The sequence below is a fragment of the Candoia aspera genome, chromosome 2, assembly GCF_035149785.1.
Source record: "Candoia aspera isolate rCanAsp1 chromosome 2, rCanAsp1.hap2, whole genome shotgun sequence".
NCBI lineage: Eukaryota > Metazoa > Chordata > Lepidosauria > Squamata > Boidae > Candoia > Candoia aspera.
The window spans coordinates 45,308,893-45,329,092 of record NC_086154.1 but is presented as its reverse complement, the minus strand read 5'-3'; the positions used below and the strand labels follow the sequence as shown (position 1 = coordinate 45,329,092).

General features: G+C 38.7%; 1 protein-coding gene across 2 annotated transcripts in view; it reads right to left on the bottom strand.

The window, feature by feature from the left end:
• Positions 1–20,200, bottom strand: part of EEFSEC (eukaryotic elongation factor, selenocysteine-tRNA specific) — a 191,080-nt gene that overhangs the window by 127,373 nt on the left and 43,507 nt on the right. For both annotated transcript variants that reach the window (XM_063291706.1, XM_063291705.1), the window contains exons 2-4: positions 19,822–20,029; positions 9,980–10,076; positions 4,011–4,175 (exon numbers count right to left, since the gene is read on the bottom strand). In XM_063291706.1, the coding sequence (XP_063147776.1) occupies positions 4,011–4,175; positions 9,980–10,076; positions 19,822–20,029 (470 nt within the window). The remainder of the gene's footprint in view (positions 1–4,010; positions 4,176–9,979; positions 10,077–19,821; positions 20,030–20,200) is intronic.

Genomic DNA, 20,200 nt, shown 5'->3' with positions numbered 1-20,200 from the left:
TACATTACTGTACTGTCTGAACTGAGAGATCCTTTAGGGAATCACTCATGCTTTGGTCACTTTGCATTTGGACTATTGCAATACACTCTACATGAAGGCCACTCAGAAGCTGCAGCTGGTCCAGAACACAGTGGCATGGGCAGTTATGGACATGCCGTACCATGCCATGTAACACCTCTCTTCTGGGAGCTGCACTAGTAATGAGTAGGCTTCCAAGTGTAATTCAAAGTGCTGGTTATCATCTACAAAACCCTTCATCGTGTTGGGCCTAGTTACTTGAGGAAATGCCTATCTTCCATAATTGCTGCCCATTCTATATGATCTGGCAGAGTTGGCACGCTCTGAGTCCTATCATTTAAGCAATGCCATCTTATGGGGCCCAGGAAGCTGGTCTTTGCTGCTGTAGTACCTGCCTTCTGGAATGACATCTCCCCTTCCATTTCCTTATTTAGACAAGCCTGTAAGACCTGGTTCTTTTCCCAGTCCTTAGGCTATAGTGGATGGTAAGCCCCTTGTCTGTTGTCTTATTCATGAGATGTTGGTTATATTTCTCTGGATGTTCTTTTTGTATTGTGTGGATTGTTTTATTTTAAATTTTGGGTACTGAATGTTGCCCAGAGTTGTAGTGGAATCGAGCAGCTTATAAATGTAATAAGTAAATAAGAAATAATACTAAAAATTCTACAGATTAATTTTTATACCACTTATTTTCCATAGGTTTTGTGGGAAAACATCTACAGTTACTACTACTACAGCCTACATTTTTGGCAATTTAATTCAGGAATATGCATAATTCATCATCACTCAATCCACAGAGGAACTATACAAGGAAGAGAAAGTCATGTCTATTTGCCACAGCAAAAGAATGCCTCCTGTAAAGTACTATCACAGGTTATATCAACTATAGATTACCTACTTCCAACAGTTTAATAAATTCAATTTTAGAAAAATCAAGACCTAGGGAAAGTGAAGGCCTGAGATTTGAAAAACAGTACTTTCAATTAATCTCAAATTAGTTTCTGTAATCTGACATACAAGTATTTTTACGTAAGACACTACCCTGCTCCCAGCCTATGAAATATACCCAGTCTTCAAGTTATGAGCTTACTTCAAAGTTTTTGAGATTATTGGAATATTAATTGATTGTGTGCCATCAACTCATTGTTGACTCTTAGCGACCACATAGACAGACTTTCTCCATGACGATCTGTCCCTAACCTGGACTTTCAGGACTTCCAACGGTGCACATAATGAAATATTAGCCAAAAGCAAATCCCAATTGTATTAAATCACTTCACATTTAAGAAAGAGAAAAAATGTCCTGTTGGATATTAGCACTCAGAAAAGTCACTCCTAAAATGGTAATTGTCACCTGTATGGCAATTTAAAGAATGTAAGTAGTCCCAAACTCTAGTAAAAACTGTGTTATCGCCACATTTTCATAGCACAAATCAGGAGTTCATGTGCTTCAGCATGGATGTTAAGTACTGCTGAGTAAGTAGTATTAAATTGCCTCATTGAAAAGTTGTTTGCTGTGTCAGATATTTCACACACACACACACAACACAACCTTCTCCCACTGCAGTTCCAATAATCAACCCCAGATGGCAATTTACATAGTCAACAGTGTAAAGGAATCTGTGTGCTGCTGGCATTCTCAACCTCAATCAGAGAGTATGGGCGTTTGAGAATGTCACTGTTTATTTTTAATTGCTCTGTCCCTCCTTTCGGCAAGTTCAAGCGGTCACGGACGTCGAAGTCTATTAGCAGAATAGGTATGAGATGCCACTTTATTTGCTGGGAGGGTTCCTTGCATTTGGAAAGCAGCTGTTTTGCAATGTCCCCAATGCCCAGTGGGCACCAGCTGTCAATCTCAGTTAGCAAAAGGTCAGGGCAAAGAAAGGTCAAGGAGTGTCATAATCCACAGTGTGTTATAAGAGCTGTCTCTTCTATTGCTTTGTAGGATTGAGAATTGGTAAAACTTCCCACAGGTTTCCTAGTTAAACACTTCATGAAACAGGTAACAGGAAAACAAATTTAATCTCCAATTGTAATTTCAACTGTCTGTATCATGTGTGTGCAATGGGGAGATGCATGCTTACTTAAAACCTAAAATTACAGTTATGCTGAACACTGAATTATGGCAATCATTCTCAGATTACTTCTGAGGTTCAACTGATTTGTCTTTATTGCTTTCTCAGAAGGTGCTGAAGACAGTTCTCTTCCATGGAGCATTTGGGCACTATGTATCTCTGTGGTTAAGGGAGAAAGTTGGTTGTTGTTCTCTCTAGATGATGCTGTCTTTTAGGGTTTACGTTGAGTTTTTACTGTTTTTATATGTTAAGCTGCTCAGAGGCATTGGAGTTGGGTGGCCTAAAATTTTGAAATATAAATAAATCAGGCTGCCTCTTGGGTTCATTTTTTCTTGTTTTCGTGGGGTGGGGGGGCTGTTTTTATCTTGATACTGCCTTTATACTGTGGAAAGTGGGAGGATTGATGGGTTTGGAGTTTATGGTGGTTTTGTGTTTTTGATTCCTGTAAAAGCCTTGCATTATTTTGATGATGTAATAAATAAATAAAATGATATGCCTAGGTAATGAGCAAAGTATACACTGAAAGCTTCACCATAAAAATAAATTTAACTAGCTGGTCACTTTGGACACCTCCATACATAGTGCTTTTCTGCATCCCCATCAGCTTCATTTCACACATGATCCCACAATATCATCTCTCTTCAACAGCTGAGACAATTTATTTCCAACTCAACAGTAGTTCAACAGGGTAAGTACTGAATCTGGTTTTCCAGTAGAAGTACAAGAGCTGTGCAAAGCTGTGCAAAACTCCTGCTTCACCCAACCAACTCCTGGGCAACTTCCCCTTTTAGATTAATTTAATAAATTGAGCAGAGGAATGGTAATATGGCACTTCGTAGTTCCCCTTATGAATACACAAACAAAAGCGGCCATGAGTGGATGATGGGAATTTTTGCTCCTTCCTATTGGCTAGCTGGAATGTGTACCAATTGCCTCATGTGGTGGTTTCTACATTTTTAAGTCAGTAGCAGAGACAACAACAAAAGGTTAGTTTGGGAGCAAAAATGGTATCAGTACAGAATGTGGACCTTTCTTAAAGTTAATAATGAATCTGACCTGTTGATAAAAAAATTATACCAATTCTCTACATCCAGACTAAATCTTACTGGATTTTCTAACTTCTGTTTTTAAAATCTAGGATTGGATTCTTCTTTCTCTATTACATTACTGTTAAAATATAATGATGGAACATTTAGATAAAACTGAATTCATCCATCAAGTCCAATTTGGCTGTAATTTGAGTTTAGACAGCTGACAAACTAACACTGAAAGTGGTTTTCTGGATTTAGAAATTCTTTATTTATCCTTTAATCTGATACTTTTTCATTTACATGTCTTTGCTTGCTGGCCTTTTTCTTCATTATAAGGAAAGAGTATTGTTATTATTTGTCTTTTTTCCATGTCATAATAATATTTTCTTGAATTATTTCTTATATTAATATTTATTCCAGGAAGGACTGAACCACAAACTGGATTCTTGGACACTTTTCCCTGTAGCCAGATATAGTATTAATCTGATGTTTCTGATTTCATTAAAATATCCTGAATTTGGTCTCTTCTCATCTTTCTGCACCGGTAAAATCAGACAACATGTTTTCTCTATTTAGGTGCCTTGGCCATTTGAAGTTCTTTTTCTTTTTTCTTTTTATGTTCTTTGTTTCTGGGGCCTCCCCTTTTGAAAGGTCAGCTTCAGGCATCCATTTCCCTTGCAATTCATATTCTTTGTGAATCCCGCCAACAATACTATATTAAAAACCACACAATTCTGTACAGTATTTCCCAAAGGATTTCTTAGGTTCCTACAGAGCAAGCCAAATGAAGTTAGTTAGGTCAATGGAATACTAAAGGAGAAGGAAAAGAAAAGAGGCCTTTTTCCCTCTTCATTAGAGATTCTAGAGCCAAAAATGATATACTCACCTTCAAGGCAGGAATCTCCACATTGTCTCCAATATTAACTGAGCCTGAAAGAACTGTTCCTGTCATCACAGTGCCTTGACCCTTAATGGAAAAACAGTGGTCAATGGCCATAAGGAATGATCCTGAAGGATCTCTTGTTGGTATATAAGCCTCTGACTTCAGGACCTAAAAGCAAGAGAAAACGAGACCTGTATATTGACAAAATGTCACATAAGACACAAAGAAATGAAGGGAAAAGGTGCATGATTGATTTCACCATGGCACAGCTTTCTGTTGCAACAAGACTGGAACAGTCCAAGGTCAAATAAACTGTTTGCACTGCCCAGGAAGTGCAGACTTAGCAGCAGCAACTGCATTTGATTTTCTGCCTTAAAGGTTTGGTACAGCACAATCAGCTTGGTTAGCAAAATATGTAAAAGCAAAGTTTCTGCCAACACCTATGCAAATACTGCAGCAATACCATGAAGAATAACTATTTGGAACTCTGAGGAAGAAAGGATACTTACTTGTTCTCAGAATATAAGTAGATAATTAAAAGCTGTCCTTTATTTCCTGTCCTTTATTTTTACAACTATGTCTAATACAAAAATTATGTTAAGCTTTTTAAGAACAATTTGTTGTTTACTCATTCAGTCACTTCCGACTCTTCATGACTTCATGGACCAGCCCACGCCAGAGCTTCCTGTCGGTCAACACCCCCAGCTCCCCCAGGGACGAGTCCGTCACCTCTAGAATATCATCCATCCACCTTGCCCTTGGTCGGCCCCTCTTCCTTTTGCCCTCCACTCTCCCTAGCATCAGCATCTTCTCCAGGGTCTCCTGTCTTCTCATTATGTGGCCAAAGTAGTTCGGTTTTGCCTTTAATATCGTTCCCTCAAGTGAGCAGTCTGGCTTGATTTCCTGGAGGATGGACTGGTTGGATCTTCTTGCAGTCCAAGGCACTCTCAGAATTTTCCTCCAGCACCACAGTTCAAAAGCATCGATCTTCCTTCTCTCAGCCTTCCTTATGGGCCAGCTCTCGCAGCCATATGTTACTAGGGGAACACCTTTGCTTAAACTATGCGGACCTTTGTTGTCAGTGTGATGTCTCCGCTCTTGACTATTTTATCGAGATTTGTCATTGCTCTTCTCCCAAGGATTAAGCGTCTTCTGATTTCCTGACTGCAGTCAGCATCTGCAATAATCTTCGCACCTAGAAATACAAAGTCTTTCACTGCTTCTACATTTTCTCCCTCTATTTGCCAGTTATCAATCAAGCTGGTTGCCATAATCTTGGGGTTTTTTTGAGGTTTAGCTGCAAGCCAGCTTTTGCACTTTCTTCTTTCACCTTCATCATAAGGCTCCTCAGTTCCTCTTCGCTTTCAGCCATCAAAGTGGTATCATCTGCATATCTGAGATTGTTAATGTTTCTTCCAGTGATTTTAACTCCAGCCTTGGATTCCTCAAGCCCAGCATGTTGCATGGTGTGTTCTGCGTACAAGTTGAATAGGTAGGGTGAGAAGATACAGCCCTGCCGTACTCCTTTCCCAATCTTAAACCAGTCCATTGTTCCATGGTCTGTTCTTACTGTTGCTACTTAGTCGTCATACAGATTCTTCAGGAGGCAGACAAGATGACTTGGTATTCCCATACCACTAAGAACTTGCCACAATTTGTTATGGGCCACACAGTCAAAGGCTTTAGAATAGTCAATAAAACAGAAATAGATGTTTTTCTGAAACTCCCTGCCTTTTTCCATTATCCAGCAGATATTGGTAATTTGGTCCCTAGTTCCTCTGCCTTTTCCAAACCCAGCTTGTACATCTGGCAATTCTCGCTCCATGAATTGCTGAAGTCTACCTTGCAGGATCTTGAGCATTACCTTACTGGCATGTGAAATGAGTGCCACTGTTCGATAGTTTGAACATTCTTTAGTGTTTCCCTTTTTTGGTATGGGGATATAAGTTGATTTTTTCCAATCTGATGGCCATTCTTTTGAACAGTTCAGCTGGGATGCCATCGTCTCCTGCTGCCTTGTTATTAGCAATGCTTCTTAAGGTCTATTCAACCTCACTCTTCAGGATGTCTGGCTCTAGCTCACTGGCCACACTGTCAAAGCTATCCCCGATATTGTTATCCTTCCTATACAGGTCTTCTGTACATTCTTGCCACCTTTTCTTGATCTCTTCTTCTTCTGTTAGGTCCTTGCCATCTTTGTTTTTGATCATACCCGTTTTTGCCTGGAATTTACCTCCAATGGTTCTAATTTTCTGGAAGAGGTCTTCTTCCACTTCCGCACATTGTTTGTTTAGAAATAATTTCTTATCTCTTCTGGCTAACCTCTGGAATTTTGCATTTAATTGGGCATATCTCCCCCTATCACTGTTGCCTTTTGCTTTCCTTCTTTCTTGGGCTACTTCTAGTGTCTCAGCAGACAGCCATTTTGCCTTCTTGGTTTTCTCTTACTTTGGGATGTATTTTGTTGCCTCCTCCTGAACAATGTTGCGAACTTCTGTCCAGAGTTCTTCCAGGACCCTATCTACTAAGTCCAGTCCCTTAAATCGATTCTTCACCTCCACTGCATATTCCTTAGGAATATTAGTGCGCTCATATCTAGCTGATCTGTGGGTCTTCCCTAATCTCTTTAGTCTGATCCTAAATTGTGCAAGAAGTAGTTCGTGATCTGAACTACAGTCAGCTCCAGGTCTTGTTTTTACCGACTGTATAGATGTCCGCCACCTTTGGCTGCAAAGGATGTAGTCAATCTGATTTCAGTGTTGTCCATCTGGGGAAGTCCATGTATAAAGCCGTCTCTTAGGTTGTTGGAAGAGAGTGTTCATTCTGCAGAGTGAGTTGTCTTGGCAAACTTCTATCAGCCTATGTCCTGCTTCGTTTTGTTCTCCCAGGCCATGCTTACCTGTAATTCCAGGTGTCATTTGACTGCCCACCTTAGCATTCCAGTCTCCTGTGATGAAAATAACATCTCTTTTAGGCGTGTTGTCCAGTAGGTGCCGCAGATCCTCATAGAACTGCTCTACTTCAGCTTCTTCAGCATCTGTGGTTGGGGCGTATATTTGGATCACTGTGATGTTAGATGGCTTGCCCTGAATTCGCATTGAGATCATTCTATCGTTTTTTGGATTGTATCCGAGCACTGCTTTAGCCACTTGACTATTAATTATGAAGGCTACTCCATTTCTTCTGTGGTCCTCTTGTCCACAGTAGTAGATCTGGTGGTCATCTGATGTGAAGTGGCCCATTCCAGTCCATTTCAGTTCACTGACGCCCAAAATGTCTATCTTTAATCTTGATATCTCACCAATAACCATATCCAATTTGCCCTGGCTCATAGATCTTACATTCCAGGTTCCAATGGTGTGTTGATCCTTAGAATATCGGATTCGCCGTTCACCACCAGCACCGTTGGCTGCTGGCCGTCCTTTCGGCTTTGAGCTAGCTGCGTCATCACGTCTGGGGCTATCTGAACTCATCCTCTGTTCCTCCCCAGTAGCATTTTGACCATCTTTCGACCTGGGAGGATGGTATACCGACATATCTCTGTCCTACTGATCCATTTAGTTTTGTTGTACTGATCCATTTAGTTTTCTCGGCAAGAATACTGGGGTGGGTTGCCATTACCTTCCCCAGGGATCGCATTTAGTCTGACCTCTCTGTCATGACCTTCCCGTCTTGGGTGGCCCTTCACGGTTTAGTTGATGGCATCATTGAGATGCTCAAGCTCCAGCACCACGACAAGGTAACAATCCTTTGCTGAAGTTTAAGAACAATAAAGACACATTATCTGAAGTTTCACTCTCCACTAGCTCTATCCAGAAATATATTACTAAGAGAGAGAGAGAATGAATGAATGTATGTGTGTGTCTGTGTGTATAATATGCATGTGTGTACATACATAGTATATATACACTAAGATACACACACCCACAAAGAAAAATATTAGTAAATTCTATATACAGTAATATATTAGAAAGTTCAAATTATTTAGTAATAAATATATTATTAAATTCAATATAAAACGTTTGAAAAATGTCCTAGCATAAATCCACTGTATTTTAAAACATTTTAATCATTCTTGAAACCATTTAATTTTTTGAGTCACAAAGCTTATACCAATGTGAAAGAATAAGAATGATAGTGGTTCTTACGCAGGGGAACCCAAAAGGAAAAACAGCTTGTATTGGGCTTATTGTATTGTGTTCACTTATATTTCTTCTTTTTTCTTAAGAATTTCAAGAGCTCATCAGAAATCTGTGAATAATGGGACTTGATCCTTTAACCATGCTTCTTGGACATTACAGTACATCCCCAAATACCCTTCAGATATATCTTCAACTCCCATGATCCCTTATACCCAGCATGGGCCTTTCTGAGAATTCTGGGAGTTCAAGTTACAGATCCAGAAGACACCCAGATTAGGAAGGCTGGTCTAGAATTAAGTACCAAAGACTTGTTGTAAATGTATCAAGCCATAATGCATTTACCAGTCTCAGCTCTCACCCAAGAAATGGGAATATAGATAACTCACTTGTAGAATTATTAATGAACAGAGAAAAGTACAATTCTATACATACTTACCTGAAAATAAATCCTACTAAAATCAGTGGAGCTTACTTCAAGTAGACATATATGGAAACACAAGGCAAATTAAGTACAGACAGAAGGAATTTTAGGGTGGGTAAGCAGTTATGATCCTGTATCCAAAATCCCAATAACAAAAATTTCAGAAATGGAGATGAAATTAATACAAGCCATACTTCTATATTAACTGGACTGAAGGATTAATATTTGTACAGTATAAGGCTTGTGGTTATTAAAATGTACAGTAACTTTGTTTCTTGAAAGACGTACTAAAAGATGGTGGAAATTCTACCAAGCACATGAATCCTATTTTCAATTGTCATTTTTCCAGGATTACATTGGGTAGAAATTAAATTAACATTTATCTGATCTTGCAAACTCTGATTGAACAACAAATCTGTTAGATCTGATGAAGCAGACAGGATCCTTGGAAGTATGAACTTAGCCACCTGTGTTGTAGATCCATGTCCCTCTTGGTCAGCAAGGCTTCCCAAGAGGTGACATGTCATTGGGCCATGCAGTGGTGAATGTTTCTTTCAGGGAGAAGGTGGTTTCACCTGCTCTGAAAGAGGCAGTAGTCATCACTGGATCTACTAGAACTAGACAATTTTCATCTGGTCTCCAACTTCCCCTTTTTAGAGGAGGTTACTGAGAAGATGGTCAGCCTACAGCTCCAGAGACCTGAAGAAAATGGATTATCTGAACCATTTTCAGTTGGGTTTCAGACCTGGTTATAGTGCCTAGATGGCATTGCTTGTTGACCTCTAGAAGGATCAGAATGCGGTTGTGCATCTATCTGGGCCCTCCTTGAGCTCTCAGTGGCCAATGATACTATTAATCATGGCATCCTTCTGGAGTACCTGAGGAGATAAGGTTGGGAGGTACAGTGTTATAGTGGTTCTCCCTTCTCTAGGGCAGTTCCATTTGGTGTCAGTGGGGGACAAGAGGTCTAGCTTGAGCCCCAGCATAAAATTGGAATATCATTAGCTAGACCAGCCCAAACATCTCATTTAATGAAAATGTGAAGAATTGATATGAAGAGGACTGCGGAAGTCCAAAATTTCCCCAGGCTTTGGGTTAGGTGATTGGAGCCCTTCGTTTTCGTTGTACAAAATGTTGCTATTGACCAGATGTACCATTTTGTTTATTGCTCTGTCCTCTATTGGGTTTGTATATTTGTTGTGTTTTTTTTATGATGTGAACTGCCCAGAGTCGATTGGTGTTGGTGGCATCTAAGTGGAATAAGTTGACTAAATAAATTACATGGGCCTCCACCACTCTGTTATCAAAGGATTGTTTACCAGTCCACTGAAATAGGATTTTGCTCATGCCAACAGGCTTTAGCCATCACATAATATTAATATTAATAATAGCATTTTTAAGATACATACCTCAATTAGTTCAGAAACTCCCACTGGAGTCACAGTTTCTGGGGCTTCTGGACCACCAGGTTTTGCTGCAACAGAAACTATAGGACATCCATGGAACCTAGTCCAAAAAAATCCATCTATGAGACCAGTTGTTATTATTTGCATTTTTATAATAAAGTTAAAAATCATTTCCCACTGTGATTTACATAACATCACTATATCATTAAATTTCAATCTATCCCTAGCAATAATTTAACAAAAACAGTAAGGCTAACTAGTTCCTAAAACAATTGTTTTAAAAATTAAAGAGGCATAACTGGAAATAATAGTTTTGAATAGCCCCCAACCACTGAAGATCCTCCCATCTGAGCTCTGAAATATGAACCTACATGAAGGCTTTCATATTTCTTATGGATACACTAGTAGCCTCCTGCAATACCGTCTCTGAAATAATAAAATGATAATCTAATTTCCTGTAGCATCATAGATTGCTTTTTTGCTCTCACCAGCATAATTAAACTATCACCTAGACAAGTTTGTAACTTTCCTATTTTCTCCATGATGCCAATGAAATTCAGGTATAGGAACTCAATCACTTCAACATTGAAAGGATGTATTTAATGCTAAACTAACATTTATTCTAGGCACATTTTTTAAAACAGGCTAGAGTCAAATTACCAATAAGCAAAGTAAATTACAGCTTATCTGATTAATACCTGGTTTGCTTAGCATTCACCTTTTAGGCCAATATCCATAATGTATCTCATATGCCCTAGCAGCAATAAAGGAATGGAAAGTATGCATAGACAAGGCATGGAACTCGCCTCAGAAATCTTCATCAGCTGTAACATATCCATAGAGGTTTTTTTCTATTTCTATATTCTTTTCTAACAATCGAAGCTTGTTGAGTAAAACATTAGGAAAATAATTTCCCTAAGTAAATCTCCAAAACAGTGCATTATTTAAAAAAAATACATTTGAGAAATATATGGAATAATCTCATATGGGGTATAATTTCCCCCCCAAAAAAATGCTTTTTAAAAATAATTAGTTTTAACCTGACTACTCAGTTTAAGTATTGCTATTTCTAAGAGTAATATATTTAAATTCAGTTTATTCATCTAAGATACATCATTAAGTAATATCAACACTAGATAAACTATTGCCTCGTGGACATTATCAAAACTGTCCGGAAAAAACTGATGTTGGCATTGTTATGATAGGTACTAGCAAAGTGCCTTAAAAGCATGCTCAACAACAAGTCTAGAAAAATATTTAACTGGTAAAACAAAAGCAGAAGTACTTTTTATCAAACTGATGTTCCCTATAAAAGTGTTATCATTTTGCACATGTGACTGTAAGTAAAAAAAACTGTAAATGAACTAAAGCTGTAATTTACATGCCTTGACAGACGTTCTTAAAAACCAAAAATGTAAACCATCCTTAAATTTTGTAAAGCAAAAGATGCAAGTATAGTAGGAAGAACCCTAAAGGAAGAGTTGAACAGAGGAGCTGGGCAGAGAGAGAAGACTACTGTCGGGGAGAATTAGAAGAAAGAAGAAATTCAGACAAAATAAGTCCCTTTTAACCTGAGAAGGGGTCTTCTTATAGGCACAATATCCTCACACCTCTGTGAAATGGATATGAGATTGGAGGGGGGGCCAGAAAAAAAATCAGGAATGATCCAGAATTTCAAGTCAGACCCAAGTATATAAGCAACTACACCTTTACTTCAAAGGAAAATATTTTGGTAGAATTTAGTAATGACTGTTTTCCAGACCTTGTTAAGAATGTTGCTACTATAGTTGAAAAAAACAAACCATACATACAGCTGAATATGTTCAACACTGATCAAAGCCAATGTCACTGATATGAAAAACTGAATGACAACACATGGTATGAAACAGAGTGCTGCAGAGGTCAACTCTAAGGTTGCAGCTACATTCCAATTTAATTGAAATTATTTTCTAAATCTATCAAAATTGGCATAAACATCTGCCAATCAAACACCATATTTTGGGTCATGGAGCAAATTAGAGCACTACAGTAGTAAAAGGGCTCAAACTTAATGTACCAATGCCCTCACTGGGCCTGTAGTTGAGGCTTCTATAATCCCGTTAGTCTTATAAATGTATATTTCCTCACATCCTGCAAATTTCCTCTTCCAGCACAGCCACAGTGCTCCCACATCTCTGTTCCTTGGGGGACTCTTTGGATAGCAACTGTGCTGTAAGACTCTGGACTTCAATGGAACAGACACTATTAGTATAATGAATTCCTCCTCCCTCTTGCATCCCCCATTATAACGAGTCATATCAAACATATGGCCCATGGGGAGCTAAGCGATGCCACAACTGCCCTTTCTCAGTGCCTGGAAGCTGTTGAGGTCTGGATGGGGAGTAACAGGCTGAAACTTAACCCTGGCAAGACGGAGTGGCTTTGGGTTCAGGGCTCCTTGGTTCTTGAAGAATTGCCATCTTTGGTCATGGATGGGGTTGCACTGCCCCAGACAGAACTGGTGTGTAATCTGGGGGTTCTCCTGGACTTGTGACTCCTTCTTGAGGAGGTGGCAGTTGTGGCCAGGAGGACCTTTGCACAACTGCAAATTGTGCACCAGTTGTGCCCAGTCCTGGACCAATGTGCCCTTCTCACAGCTACCCATGCATAGTCACATCCTGTTTAGACTACTGTAATGTGCTGTACACAGGGCTGCCCTTGAAGAGTATCCGGAAGCTTCAGATGGTTCAAAATGCAGAGGCCCCCATATTTTTTGCACAAGTCTAGATTTGCACCTGTGTCACCTCTTTTGCGGGAGCTGCACTGGTTGCCTATTTGTTTCCAGGTCCAATTCAAGGTGCTGGTTATCACTTTTAAAGTCCTACATGGTTTGGAGCCTGGTTAGTTGACAAACCGCCTTTCCCCAGTTACATCTACCCAGCCCACCAGAGCAGGGAGGCAGGGTATATTGGGGTCCCATCTATGAGGGAAGTTCATCAAATGGGACCATGAAAAAGGGCCCATGGAGGCTCCCTTCCTGTGGAACATCATTCCCCTGGAGATAAGACTGGCCCCCACCTTGATACTTTTTCAAAAGGCCCTGAAGACATGGTTCTGTCAACGGGCCTGGGGACCCCAGGTTCAGATGGAGCCGATCAACTGGCTAATTTGTGTTTGTAGCCACCACGGGGGGTGGGTGGGGGGTCAATGGTTTTTTTATACTTTGGATTTTAATTTTGTAAGCTGCCCAGAGTCACTGCATGAGAGTTGGGCAGCCGGGGGGATTAAATAAATAAATAAATTTGTTTATTTATTTAATACATTTTTATGGCTGCCCAACTCACACACAGAGTAAGTTCCCAGACCATGGGAGTGTTTTGGTGTATCATGATCTCAGTAAACTGTTCAACACAGTATCTCATCCTTGTGAACAGGATGCATAAATATGAGTTAGATGTATAGTGGTCAAGTAGTTGTTAACTGGTTGGACACTCGCACCTAAAGAATGCCCATCAATGGTTCTGCATGCTCCTGGAGAGAAATATTGAGTAGAATACCCTAGGATTCCATCCTTGGCCCAGAGCTATTTTATAAATGAATACAAATGAATATAAATAAATAAATATAAATATCTAGAGAATAGAATACAAGGAGCACTTATCTTACTTGCAAATGACACAAACTTGCAGGAACTGATGAAAAGGGAGATTAGTTAATACCACAGAGGATAAATCACAATTTAAAATGACTTCAACACACTTGAACATTAGGCCAAATCCAAAAGGATGATGTTTACAAAAGACAATTGTAAGGTTTTGCATTTAGACAGGAAGAAAAAAAAAAGACACAGGAAGAGAACTGGGGAGACTTGACTCAATGGCAGTGCATATGAGAAAGATCTAGTATTAATGAACCACCTTCTGAACCTAAGTAAGTAATGTGAGGCAGCTAAAAAGGCCAATGCGGTCTTGAAAGTACTGCATCTAGATCAATTCATGTAGAAGCCAGAAAATCCTTTTTGTTTTCTAAGGCAAACTGAGAATACCTAAGTACTGTAATAAATATTCAATTTCATATAAACTTACTGAAGATCTGTTGCCATTATGTGAAATGTTAACAGATGCATCACAGATGTATAGTAACCCAAATTTGCTAACAAGTAAACAGCACCTCAGAAAAACTGTTTGCCTGGTTTGTTGTAAAATAATAATTTGTGCAGTTTTTAGTCTTGTGGTTATTAGAAAAAGTACATTCTTACACAATTCCAAAGTTAGACTGACTTCACAAATTATTTATCCTGACTTCAAAGAGAAATTGCAGTCCTAATTCCTCAATGCATTTATATATATTAGTTTATCAACAGGCAACAATAAGAACCCAGATGCAACTTTAACAAAAAAAAGCTTAGTTCGTTTAGACTTTCTTGTCCTCCAAAACTATCTTCAAGGAGACTTTAAAAGATAGGATTTTCTCTCTATTAAATCTACAAGTAGAAATTTCATGTGGTGACCTTTATAGTATACTGATGAAAAGAAAACTTTAAAAAACTAAAGTTGACTTTAGTTATCCAACCTTGGTTGATTTCAACAAGCTAAGCAGCATCAAACCTGCTACTTCATCTTTGGCCGTGTCCTCAGCAAAAATACCTCCATCCATAAACATGAAACTGGGAAGGAACTACAGATATTTATAGAAAATGAACTTTTAACTTTAGATTTTGGCACTAAAGATATTAGCAGAACTGAACAAACTGAGCCAAAAGCCTGTCTACACCAACGTTTTGGGTCTCTCCAGATGCACCCAGGAAATTCACAAGCTGGACACAAGGACACCTGCTACTATTGCTTGCTTTAAGATATACTGCCAATGAACTTGTCTAATCCCCTTTTATAGTAATTTAAATTGATGACCGTTTACAATTAATGGCAGCAAAATTTCAGTTTACTATGCAGTATATTTCCTTTGATCTATTTCTAAATCTCTCCACATTCAGCTTTGATGAATTATCGCATCACAATATTTTGGGAGAGCTATCTGCCTATTTTTATAACATGTATATATAGAACCAAATATCATATTCTTCTCCCCTTACCACCTCCTTTTTAAGCTAGGTAAAGGTAAAGGTTTCCCTTGACGTAAAGTCCAGTCGAATCCGACTCTAGGGGGCGGTGCTCATCTCCGTTTCTAAGCCTTGGAGCCGGCGTTGTCATAGACACTTCCGGGTCATGTGGCCAGCATGACGACTCGGAACGCCGTTACCTTCCCGCCGAAGCGGTACCTATTGATCTACTCACATTTGCATGTTTTCGAACTGCTAGGTGAGCAGGAGCTGGGATTAACAACGGGAGCTCACCCCGCCGCGCGGTTTCGAACCGCCGACCTTCCGATCGACAGCTCAGCGGTTTAACCCGCAGCGCCACCGCGTCCCTCCTTTTTAAGCTAAGAAACCCTAAAACTGATTATTCCCACAGGATAGTATTTCTATATATTCTAAGTATTTGATCGCCCTTTTCTATATCTTTTTCAGTTCTAGAATATCCTTTTTTTGACGTGCAGTGTTCTAAGGGATGTTGCACTATGTACTGAAAGTTTTATTTTCCTAATGCTTCCTAGCATGGAATGCACTTTTAAAAAGTCATTGCACTTGAGTTGATATTCTCACTGGACTACTACCAGGATTCTAAGAAATCCTACACTGTCATCTTAGACCTCATTAGTGTATCTGTGAAGTTTGGATTTTGTGTTCAATTTGCATCATGAGAAGAGATGTCATCTTATCCCATGTCTGATAAGTTTGTTTTGGAGCTCTTGCTGAGGCTTTCTGAAAGTCTAAGTATATAATATTGAATTGTCTCTAGAAACCAGGAGTCTGTGAGTTCTAGTCCTGCCTTAGGCATGAAAGCTGGCTGGGTGACCTTGGGCCAGTCCCTCTCTCTCAGCCCAACTCACCTCACAGGTTGCTGTTGTGGGGAAAATAGGAGGAGGAAGGAGTATTAGGTATATTCACCGCCTTGAGTTATTTATAAAAATAATAAAGTTGGGATAAAAATTAAATAAATAAATAGATGTCTCCTTGCAAAAGTTACATTAGATCTGCCTCAGTACAATTTATTTTGCTATACACATGAAGATTTTCTCCTTAGTAATGCTTGCTACCAGTTTACCAAGAAAAGAATTAAAGTTACTGGCCTGTAATTTTCTATATCCTTCATCAATCCTTTTTTAAAAACCAGTTACTTTTATCTTTTTCTAGTTCTCAGTGATATATACAACTTTTAAAGAAGCTAAACACATTTGAGTTCTTAAAGAACTTTGCAGTGAGACCTGTATCTTCATGACTTCACAGCTCAACTTGCCTTCATTCTTCAGATTGCTCTCTTGCTCTATATTAAAAAAAAGTCTAATAAGCTTTGTTTTTAACTAAGCCATTACTTTATGAATTCCTTTATATATATAATTTGACTGCAAGTTTTATATACATAAAAGATCAATGTAGAGAAAGAAGAGAGAAAGAAGAAATAAGAGAAAAAGAAAAAGAAAAAAACTGAAAAAACAAGGCAAAGAAAGAAAAAGAACTAAATAAACAAGAATCAGAAAAAGAAAAAGAACTTCTGACATTCTTTTCAACAGTTATAAACAAACTCATTATCCCTCCTCCCTTTGTAACACTAGAAAACTCCCTTCAGCTGCTTAAACCTTTTCCAATCATCGCATCCATAAATCATCACTTCACCTTTTTCTCTTTTCAGCAAAAAGTCCATAAAAGGTTTCCAGTCCAGAGTTATTTTATCTCTGACCAAACAGGTCAGTTTTGCCATTTCTGCCAGTTCTGTCATCTTCACAATCCATTCCTCCATTGTGGGAATTTCAATATTCCTCCATCACTGTGCATATAAAAATCTTGCCGCAGTCACCATATACAAAATCAATCTTCCATTAGTTTTCTAACTGGCTATCCACAAGTCCCAGTAAAAAGAAATCTGGCTCTTTCTCAGTGTTAATCTTTAAAATTCTTTGTACCATTGTATGTATTTGTATCCAATTTTTTTAGCTTTTTCACAAGTCCGCCATGCATGGTAAAATGTGAGCTAGCCAAGTCTGTAGATGGCACCAAGTTCTTCAGGGTGGTAAAAACCAAAAGAGCATCTTTAAAATGGACAAATGGTCAAATAAATGACAAATACAATTCAGTTTAAATAAGTGGAAAGTGATGTAATAGGAGCAAAAAATGTTTACATATACAGTGAGGACTACCTATACATAAAAAGATAGGACAGCTTATTCCACAATCTCAATGTTTATTCAAGGGCCTGTTATGAAGAACTTCAATAATAAACTTTAGAAAGTCTAAGTATAGGTCAACCCTCATTCATATTTCAATTGACAGTCTCAAAAAACAAAACCTCTAGAAGGTGAGAAGAATTAACCTTTGCATACATGGACCTCGCCAGATAGATCACACAGAAATCAAATTGATTACGTTTGTGGAAGGAGATGATGGAGAAGCTCAATACTATCAGTTAAGACAAAGCCAGGAGCTGACTGCGGGACAGATCATCCATTGCTCATGTGCAAGTTCAAGCTGAAGCTGAAGAAAATTAAAGCAACTCCAAGAGTGCTAAAGTATGATCTAGAAAACATCCCATCTGAATATAGAGATCACCTCAAAAATAGATTTGATGCATTAATGCACTGATGACCGAAGACCAGAAGACTTGTGGGAAGACATTAAGAACATAATATGCGAAGAAAGTGAAAGATCATTAAAAAGGCAGGAAAGAAGGAAAAGATCCAAATGGATGTCAGATGAGACTCTGGAACTTGCTCTTAAATGCCAAGAAGCTAAAGCTAATGGAAGAAAGAATGAAGTAAGAGAGCTAAATAGAAAATGTCAAAGGGCAGCTCAAAAAGATAAGGAAAAATATTATGATGAAATATGCAAAGACCTAGAGTGAAAAAATCAAAGAGGAAGAACACGATCAGCATTTCTCAAGCTGAAAGAGCTGAAGAGAAAATTCAAGCCTCGAGTTGCTATCCTTAAAGATTCTATGGGCAATACATTAAATGACACGGGTAGTATTAAGAGAAGATGGAAAGAATATACAGAACCACTATATAAAAAAGAGTTAGTCGATGTTCAGCTATTTCACAAGGTAGAATATGATCAAGAACCATTGGTACTGAAGGAAGAAGTTCAAGCTGCACTGAAGGCATTGGCGAAAAACAAGGCTCCAGGAATTGATGGATTACCAACTGAGATATTTCAACAATCAGATGCAGCAGTGGAAGCACTTACTCTTCTATGTCAGAAGTTTGGAAGACAAGGACCTGGCCGACTGACTGGAGGAGATCTGTATTCATGCCCGTTCCAAAGAAAGGAGATCAAACAGAATGTGGAAATTATCGAACAATTTTGTTGATTTCACATGCTAGCAAAATTTTGCTGAAAATAATTCAACAGCATTTGCAGCCTTACATCGATCGAGAACTACCAGAAGTCCAGGCTGGTTTTAGAAGAGGATGCGGTACGAGAGATATCATTGCTGATGTCAGATGGATCTTGGCTGAATGTAAAGAATACCAGAAAGATGTTTACCTCTGTTTCAAGTTATGGCTAATACTACGAAGAATGGGAATTCCAGAGCACTTAATTGTACTCATGCGGAACCTGTACACGGATCAAGAGGCAGTCATTAGAACAGAAAACGGTGACACCGAGTGGTTCAAAATTGGAAAAAGTGTGTGGCAAGGTTGTATACTTTCACCCTATTTACTCAATATGTACACTGAACAAATAATTCAAGAAGCAGGAATGTACGAAGAAGAACGGGGTATCAGAATTGGTGGAAGACTCATTAACAACCTGCAATATGCAGATGATACAACTTTGCTTGCTGGATATGAAGAAGACTTGAAGTACTTGCTGATGAAGATCCAAGATTGTAGTCAGCAATACGGACTACACCTGAATGTGAAGAAGACAAAGATATTCACAAATGGACCAATAAACAATGTCACAATAAACGGAGAAGAAACTGAAGTCGTCAACGATTTCATTCTACTCGGATCAACAATCAATGCCAAGGGAAGTAGTAATCAAGAAATTAAATGATGTATTGCACTGGGAAAATCTGCCATCAAAGACCTATCTAAAGTTTTCAGAAGATGTCAGTTTAAAAACAAAGGTGCACCTGACTCACACCATGGCCTTCTCAATTGCCACATATGCCTGTGAAAGTTGGACATTAAAAAAGGAAGATAGAAGAAGAATTGATGCATTTGAATTGCGGTGTTGGCGAAGATTATTGAAAATACCATGGACTGCCAGAAGAACAAACAAATCAGTTTTAGAAGAAATACAACCAGAATGTTCCCTAGAGGCGAAGATATCTAGGCTTAGACTCTCATACTTTCAGCACTTCATCAGGAAAGACCAACAAAATGTCTGCTTTTGTTCTACTTTATCTGACTAACATATTCAATTTAATGTTTTATTCTACTAAAGTACACTCAGTTCAAGGAATTTCTTCAAAACACTACTAAAGTGGCACAGAAAAAAGGAAATGAGATCAAGGCAATTCATTTTATTTTTTTATTTTTTTAATCCTGCCTTTATTATTTTTATAAATAACTCAAGGCGGCGAACATACCTAATACTCCTTCCTCCTCCAAGTTTCCCCACAACAACAATCCTGTGAGGTGAGTTAGCCTGAGAGAGAGTGACTGGCTCAAGGTCACCCAGCCAGCTTTCATGCCTAAGGCGGGACTAGAACTCACAGTCTCCTGGTTTCTAGCCTGTTACTTTAACCACTAGACCAAACTGGCTGTCATTCATATTATGTGAATAGGTTGGACAGGTTACTTACTTAGTATTTTCCAGGGTCTTCTGCATTTTCTTGGTCATCTTGTCAATGGCAGCTTGTCGCTTAACCTCTGGAAGAAGGTCGATTTTGTTCAAAACCACTATCATCCTTTGGCATGCAATCTGTCCAATCACCAAGCACTCTGCTGACTGAGTCTGCATCCCTTTTGTTATATCTATCACAAGCATCATCAAGTCAATAATCTGAGCACCTGAAAGAAAAATCAGAAACAAATTTGTAAAAATGAAAACACCAGCAACATGTGCTTGTGAATGCTTTATATACATACGTGTATGTATGTGTACGTATGTATGTTTGTGTGTGTGTGTGTGTGTGTATACACACACACACATATATATATTTTAATGGCTTGGATAAAATT